This window comes from Acanthochromis polyacanthus, chromosome 8 (genome assembly GCF_021347895.1).
Source record: "Acanthochromis polyacanthus isolate Apoly-LR-REF ecotype Palm Island chromosome 8, KAUST_Apoly_ChrSc, whole genome shotgun sequence".
NCBI classification, from domain to species: Eukaryota; Metazoa; Chordata; class Actinopteri; family Pomacentridae; genus Acanthochromis; species Acanthochromis polyacanthus.
Genome location: NC_067120.1, coordinates 21,270,308 through 21,279,015, shown reverse-complemented (window position 1 = coordinate 21,279,015; position 8,708 = coordinate 21,270,308). Strand labels below are relative to the sequence as shown.

Sequence of the window (8,708 nt, the reverse complement as noted above, 5' to 3'; positions counted from 1 at the left end):
AAAGGCCCAGTTCAAGCTCTAATGATTCATTACGTAGCACTGTTTTATCATTAAACAATGTGCTGGTAATAAATCATAGCTGTCTGCTGTTTAGTTAGAAAACTCTCCACTTACACTTTAAATACTGACTTCATCTGTGTTGTGAGCTCACCAAATCAGATTTAGTCAAGTCTGAAGTAGATGAAATGGGTTACAATTTCTCATAAATCTGGATGTCCTAATCACTTTGAATAAATTTAGGATCTTACATTGAAAAAGACTGTATATAACTGCCAGTCCTTTTTATTTACCAATTGTGCACCAACTCTCTTAACTGGTGTCCTCTACTGTTTTGTACATATACAGTGTATGTACAGATAATAATGAGAATTATGAAAATCAAAAAAATGGACATTTTAAAACAAAAGTACTTTATTAAGTACATGGCCGTTTCTTTTTTTTTTTTTACTTTAGGAGTAAAACAATAGTAAATAATTACACACAAAAAACATACTTTTTAGCTCACACAAAGTTCCTCCTATCAGTTCTGACCTGTGTGGACGTGACTTCCCACCGGTGTTTACAGTCTTCAGGGATTGATCCCAAATATACTATAATAAAAAACATGTTTATGTGTGTTTGGATGAATCAAGGTGTACAACAGGAGGCACATTTGCTATTACAATGCTTCACTTAAGGCAGTCATGTTGCCTCTCAAACATCCTGACATCCCTATTTATGCTATTTATCAAATGATCGCCCTTTGATGCTGTTGTGTCTGCTGCCATAAGGACACTATGCACATCACGATCTCTCTTTGAACTCCTCTTTGCTCATTTCTTGTTGACTCGAAGATTAAACTAACTGCTTTTAGGGCTTAGCCAGGTCTTGTCCCTACTCCCAACCTTGAAAGGATTGAGGATTTAACCCTTGATGGAATGCAGTGCAGTCTCCAGACCAAGGTAGAATACCTTTGTTGTTCAGGTAGTCTTTTTTAAAATGTTTTTCATCTTGAGGCAAAAAAGAGTATTATTGGTCCACAGTTATTTGTCAAAGCCTTCATAATTATAAAAATCAGTCATCCAGGGTTAAATATGGGTTAGAGTCAGTCCTTATAATAATGTATTTTCTATGGAAAACTAAGCATCTGTCTTGCAGTCAGACAGTGAAACTAATTAGGTCTGAAGTGAAGTGTCCTCATACATAAGATCTGATGAGGAAAGATGATGTTTCAGTGATTCTCTCGCACACTCCCATATCTCCTCTGCAAGACAGAAACTAGGTTGCTGAAGAAAGAGGGCAGAAAGTGGAGGCACAAACTGAATCAATCTGTCAGCCCAGTGTATGATGACAAATATGAGTCTCTTATCTCTCCCCCTCTCTCTTTTCAAAGTGATCACACAGTCTTGTCACAAAATCTCAGCAAAGCAGATGTGTCCAGAGTTACGTTTCCACACAGTAATTATGCTGTGGCAGTGCTAAAGTATGACAGCTTTACAAGCAAGTAAAAGCAAGAAAAACGATGATTAATGCGTGTGTTTGTGTCAGGGATGGGGACCTTCCATATGCTACAGTCTTTGTCCATCGTCTCCATTGGCTGGATGACTGGAAGTTTGCTTTGTTTCATTCTCAATACGGCAGCAGGGTTGTCACAGCTTGTAAGTTCATGCTAGTTTACTTTGCTTGTCATTTGTCTGACAGACACACAAAGATGAGAGAGCTTTTGTTTTTGCAAACGATATGAGAAGTGTGGGTATGCTTAAATAGTTGAAGGAAAGGCTGCCAATATTCTGTATCTTTCCTGCTGTCTACCAATAGCATGAAAACACCCAAACCTGCATTGAAATAATTCCTCTGACACACTTTTATTTTGTCATCCAAAACTATTAAAAACATCCTAAAGTGTCAAACCTTTGCACTGGTTGTTAGAAAATAACACTGAAACTGAACCTTATTTTAAGTCAACCCAAAATACATTGTCTTGGTGTATAAATGTACTTTAGCACATTACAAGAATATAAATAAATGACACTAAGAACATGGAAAGACAGGGTGAAGAAATCAGAAAGTCAAGGAAAACTATTGTGAGTTGGTTTAAGTCTTTTCTTTTCAGTGACCCATCTCTGTCTCACTGGTGCTGATTTTTAATCTGTCACTCTGAGATTACATCTTCTCACCCCACATGCATCACAATCCAAAACTTAAGCCAAAAACATCTGGTGAGAATGTCTCTCTCATCTAACAGATTTACTTAATCAGAGCCTATTTTTAGTCAATCCACATGCATCACAGGCAGGTTCTCAACTAAAATGCCTGCAGCATTGTCTCCGACACAGCATGCTGCACGTTTACTCTCACATGAAAGTTAAGGAACACACTTTACTTGTCACCAATTGGATTAGGACAGGAGGGTTATTAGCAACAGGAGGGATTTTGCAGTGGTTCTCAGCGAGGCTCCTGAGCACACTTCTCTCATGTTGTTGTGGCTGAGTTTGCTGATGAAAATCTGACATTACTGAAAGTGCGTCACCAGTCAAGTAGGTATGTAGCAGAAAAAGGCAAGTCGTGAGTATTTACATATGGGTCAGACGTGAGCTTATTTTAACAATAACACTGTAGATGGGCAGTTGCCTCAGGCTATATCACACTTCAAGCTCTTCCTGTATTTGTCACAAGCCTTTCTGATGGATTTTAGGTTGTCACCCATAACGTTGCTGTCACACATCGCCTTTTTGATTCAATAACATTTCTTCAAACTCACCATCTTGACACTGACACTTACTGATCCTTGCACCTCTTGTCATTGTTTGCCTGTATTAGTTCCTTTTTTCTCTTTTTTTACAGTCATTGCAGAAAGGTTGAAGCAAAGCATTAGCAAAGTTAACGACAAAAATGTCCCTTCATCAATAAATAATGCGCACTCATTATCCTGTAAAGTATAGTATTTTGGTTCTACGACTGCACTTCCTAGACAGAAAGGAAATCAGGAAATGACTCCAAATACTTGAAAATATTTATTAAAGTACATATGACAAACATTGTGACATATACATATAAAGCAAAACAAATATAAAGTATAAAGGTTATCATTTTCTTTGAAAGTCGAGGTGACTTTAAAAGTCAGAAAGAGCCATAAAATATCACAACTACACCTCCACTTGGTTATGAACAAAATGAGAGAATAAATAAAGATTTTAAAAGGCAAAGTTTTGCTCAAGAGCTGAAGCAAGAGCAGAGATTTCATTGATTGAAGCTGGGAAAAAAGAGCTCAAACTCTTGACAGAGGTTTGTAATGGTACTCTACTGCTTCAGTGACGGCCAGGTCACTTCGGATGCTCAGTACCCTTCTTTGTCAAAGCATTTACAGTGTCGTAAGTCACAATACTAACATTATTAGGCAGTCTGTGCTATGACGACTGCACAAGTAGAAAAATTTGGATAGAAACAAAAAGACTTATACAACTTAAAAATGGAAAAATATCAGCTATTTTTCATCTTTCAAGTTTTTCTCAGACATCTACAGTAGAAAAGGAATACATTTGAAGAGAGGTGTGTTCAGTACTGTGTCATCTGCTACCTTTACACTCATTCTTTCTGTACAGCAGTATAACCAGCCTGTGGTAGAAACTTTTACAGATATGTCTGAAGTGCATCTTCAAGAACTGTACTGTATGTTGACACGTTAGTATATATTAAAAGCAGACTTCAGTATGAAACCAGCACCTCACACACACAGGCAGGCTGGCAGACAGGCCAGTTTGGTTCAGTTCAGTTGGCCTCCTTTTGAAGCGGCGTCAAGGAAAAACAAGGAACAAGGGTTCCAGGAGTACAGCTTGTCCCAGTCCTCACTGGGTGGAGTCGGAGTCACTGGAGTCCAGGCTGGCTTGTGTGGGTGTTGGGGTGCAGCTGTGATGGGCAGCCGGTGGGCAGTGGAGGGTCTGAGTGCTCCGCCGCAGGTTCTCCAGGGACTGCAAGAAGGAACGACGTGCCCTCTCCTCCTCCAGGGGTGAGGAGCCTTCTTCTTCTACCTCTGCTATCTCAGCAAAGGTGACAGGCTGTGTTTTGAAGCGAGCCTCACGAGGTCGGCGGGAGCGGCTCTTGCCCCTTGCAGGGCACTTGGGGACAGGCAGTTGCTGGGGGAACTCCTCCATAGCTGAGGCCATAAGGTGAGCCGGCAGGACGTGGAAGCCAGAGGCCTCCATAACCATCTGACGCACTGCAGCCATGGTGGAACAGGAGCCCAGTGAATTGAAATTTAATTTCAAATCAAATTTAACAGCAGGTGTAAAAACAGCTGAAAAAGAAGTATTTTACTGCTCAGAGACAGTCTCAGACTTGTTCTGTCTTGGTAATTTGTCCTTTTTGATGAGAAATCTCTGTCTCAGAAGAAACAAAGCAAGAGTCCATCCAAAAGTCAGCCCAAACACTCCACAAACCTCCAAGTCCAGGCTTACTGACAACTACCAGTCTTGAAGAAAAAAGTGTTTTCAAACTGATCTGGTCAGCTTTTGCTCTTCAGCCTTCGATGTATTTCAGCTGCTGGTTCCTGCTGTTTCTCGTTTTGTGTGTGTGAATCTCAGTCCGCTGAAGCTAATGCCACAAACGGCTCCAGGATCCTCTTTTATAGCAGCTCACTACCCACTCAGTCTCTCTCTCTCTCTTCCTGCTCCGGGTATTTGCCAGGTCCCTCCCACTCCCCTCCTTCCCTCTCAGTCATGATTGTGGCGTCTGTAGCAGTCAGCTCCTCAAAATAAACATGAGAAGAGACTATCTGGGTGAGTTGGCTTTGATGGATTTGTAGTAGGGGAGACACATGTTGAGAAAAAGGGAAAGAAAGGCAGCTGAGACAGACTTGGAGATGTTAAGGGGAGAAAAGAACCAGACCAATGACTATGATGACAAGTTTTACCCACGTTTATTTAACTGATGTGATTTTTGTTCTTGTTTTTAGCTCCTTATATCTCCTGAAATGGCACGAGGTGTAAATACTCTGAGAGCCACAAGAAACCAGAGTCCTTGTAGGCGTACACATGCCTGGCCAATAAAGCCAGCTTCTAATATTTCACCTGCTGGTCCCTCAACTTGCTTAACTTTGGTCAAGTAGAAACACTATGCACACAGATGATTCACTGGGTCACTCAAATGAAACATGCTTACAGAGGGTCCTTGCGCCTTTTCCCCTAAACTCACCCTGACACGCGTGTCTGGCTGGCAATGACGCTTCCAGTGTTCATAGTATATATATGTAAACACGACTGTAGGAGAGACAAATAATGAAAGTGACAACAGTCCTTGTGTTGGGACAACAATCTAATCTCTTATCTCGTGGCAGTACTTGCACACACGTCAGTAACGGGCTAAATGTTATAACAACATGCAGACAAATCCACCAGGATTGCATGACATTACTGGGAAGACACTGGATCACTCAGAGGAAACCTGTATACACACAGGAGAACTTGCAACACACAGTCCAGATGTAGAGCAGGACATGTTTGCTTACAGACATCTGTTAAGATCATTAAGTGCTGTTATTTAATTTGTAGAATTAATGTGAGCAAAGACTATTTAAGTAAAACTCTTTCTTCCTTTGGTATCATATGCCACCATGTCAAATGTAGCAGGAGGTCTGGATTTCTGAATGGCACAAAATAAAAACAAGAAAAGCACTCAGAAAGTGCAGTACTCTGCCAAGGCAGCTCAGTAGTTGTATCATTTCTGACAGCTGAAGTCTTGAAAAATTGGCTGTGGTAATCACGGCACCATAGAGTGCAACCATTTAATATAGATCTACCCACAAACAAAATGACCTTACACTGAGCACAGACACGTGTTATGAATATGTACATTATATATGGATACCAAGTCATGTGACCTAAATATGCAGCAGGCGGTGGGAACTGATGGGACTCGGAAACACCCCCACAATGTAATCAATTGTTGCTTGTATCATTTCCGATGAATACATCCTGATAAGTCTGCAGTGGATTTGTAGTAGGATCACAATCATGTGATTATCAGCAGGCAGCTGACGTAGTGTTCACTTGTTGTCATAGTTACAGTGATGCCTTGCCGCTATCTTGCAATGATTCAGAAAACTTTAACATATCCATGGATCCAGACCATAAGCCCCATCACTACTAAAATCTGATCACTTGGTCCTTGTGTGATTTCTGAACTTCCCTGAAAATTTCATCCAAATCTGTTCGTCCATTTTTGATTAATGTTGCTAACTGACAGAAAGATAAACGGATGGACAGACGGACAAACGTATGTCGATCATGACCATTCCTTAGCAAAGTAATAACACTTACTTCCAGCATAGCATTTAAAGAGAAGTCTGGCTAATTTCAACTTTGTGAATTACCTATTAATGTGGTGATTGTGGCTATATGGATCATGCCAAATTCTCACTTGTCACCTCCTCTGTAGAGATTTGAGGAAATGAGGAATCACACAAACAGTTTGTGAACAGCGTTTATGTAGACAATTTAAAAGTTTGTTTCAGTCAGACTGAAGGTAAACACAGAAAATAGCCATTTGCAACAACCATTTTGCTCTATTAGCTTTTACTCAGAAGGCTAAGCTTTCAGTCTGGTCAGTCTTTGTCATTGCTTCAAGATTATTTCTGTGTTTAGCTTTGGTTGGAATTAGAAACAAACATTTGAAATGATTCATGTAAAAACTGACTTTGTTGGGAAAGCTGCAGTGAGCTCAAGCTAACTGGCCCTTTAAACACTGTCCATGAGCTGTTTTGTGCCACAATTTATCCCCCTGAATCTCTGCAAAAATGGTGAAAAGTGCAAAGTTAGCATGAAAGTTGGAGTCAAAGTGACCACATTAATGGGAGACACACCAGGCTGAAGTAAAGCATTTACATTTAAAAAAAAAAAATGTACAGGCTTTCAGAGTTTGCTGGCATCCAGACCGTGCCAGACAGCACTGACAGCACCCATGAGACACTTGGAATCCATCACATTTACCCCACATTACAACGACAAGCCCTTCAGGCTGCAATGATGTGGCAGTCTGTGTCAGTATATTTTCTGAATGTAATGAATTATATTAACACGTGATCTTTACGTCTTGAATGTTATGATGTTTTCTCACAGAAAAGCCCTATTGAATTAAAGAAAAACACCACATACCAAACACACATACACAAGCAGAGTCTGAGAGGGAGAGGCAAACAGGTAACATTTGTTGTTTTAATCATAAATCACTTTCACTATGGCCGATTGATTTGTGGAATTGCCTGGTTTGATTAGATCTTTATTAAATAGTTTTACTAGTTTAAGTAGGCACCTAATCAAACTAGTAAAACTATGTAATAAAGACAAGCAAATGTGTAGAAACTTAGTGGTAAGATGTGCACAAATGCAACATAATATCCTATTCAGAAGTTGAAACACAAGAACACACAAATTTGGTGCGTTAGTTTTGATAAATTATCTTAAACCTACAGTAAATATGATCTTAAAATACTGTCAGTATTTGGAGTATTGTGCTCAGAGCAAAAATATAGAAGTAAGTCAATGCATGCATTTGAACTTGATTTTAAAGTTGGGTGATTGTTCCATCATCTGAAAATCTCAGAGGGTCACACAGGAAGCTCAGCCTTATATGTAGTCAAAGTCACAGCAGGCAAGTTAACAGAAACAAAAACACCACAGACGCATCAGCGATACCAGCATCATCCCAGTCAACATGTCACATCATTTTTACTGAGAGTGTAATGACTAAATTTATCAGTGTCACTGCTGACGGAGGCACCTTGGGGCTGGTGTAGATTGGCTGCTTCTGTTACATTCTCACTGCAGCTGACAGGTTTTTCTCTTCCACATATACATTGATCAGATGTGTTCAGATCTGTTTGGAGTTATATTTTCTCACTTCTGGTATGAAATAACAAAACACCTTCCTGAGCCTATTTCTGACTATTTTGAACACTCGCATGAGAAAAAAAGGAAAAAACAGGATCAGGGATTTTTCATGTCATCATCTATGGAAATAGTCTGGTGTCAGTTTTACTAAAACTGTCTGGAAAGCAGTGATGCAGGAAGCAAAGAGAAGAAAAAGAGGCAAAAGAAAAGAAGCTAAAACAACACACCTCAGTTATCTTTTATAATTATATGAAGGCTAATTTATGTTTATTCACTATCCTGTCTCTCTACAGAGATGGTTACTATGGTCACAACTATTGCTGCCATGTACAGAAAGTCATTGGGCAAAATCAAGGGCTGATGCATGGTGATAGGAGAGTTCACTGCCAGAGCGCCACCACTGCTTCAAACAAGCTAGACAAATTAACACTGTTGCCATCAAAATATGTAATAATATATATTTTCTACTAAAAGATATATTATGTTGCATTTTATTTACCTACTGTGATTACTATTTTGTTCATTCTGGTTATTTATTGTGCTGTGTCCTCGGGGATGCTGTAAACTATGATGGGTTTTATGTAAACAACTTTTCACAGCTGATGAAAGAGTTGCAGATATTAAAAATCAGGCAGGATTAGAATGATCGCCTGAAACATACGCAGAGCACCATAAAATGAATTATTACACATGCACATTAAAGAAAACAGGAGGATACGTAACTACAAATCGCATCACAGCCCATTACTGCAGTCAATGTCACAGTGGGCAAGGCAACATGTACACAAACAGCAGAAACTCAGGGGCAAACCCGAGTATCATCCATACTTACTAATATTAACTTGT

At 39.7% G+C, this 8,708-nt stretch overlaps 1 protein-coding gene across 1 annotated transcript; it reads right to left on the bottom strand.

Annotated features, from left to right (window-relative positions):
- Positions 1 to 2,980: 2,980 nt before the first annotated feature.
- Positions 2,981 to 4,661, bottom strand: c8h11orf96 (chromosome 8 C11orf96 homolog). Its single transcript, XM_022211764.2, has one exon. It carries the CDS (start codon positions 4,203 to 4,205, stop codon positions 3,825 to 3,827), a length of 381 nt encoding a protein of 126 aa, XP_022067456.1. The 5' UTR covers positions 4,206 to 4,661; the 3' UTR covers positions 2,981 to 3,824.
- Between the last annotated feature and the right edge of the window lie 4,047 nt (positions 4,662 to 8,708).

Bases quoted from the DNA above. Each gene is read 5' to 3' on its own strand.
- c8h11orf96 (XM_022211764.2), bottom strand. From the start codon at position 4,205: ATGGCTGCAGTGCGTCAGATGGTTATGGAGGCCTCTGGCTTCCACGTC.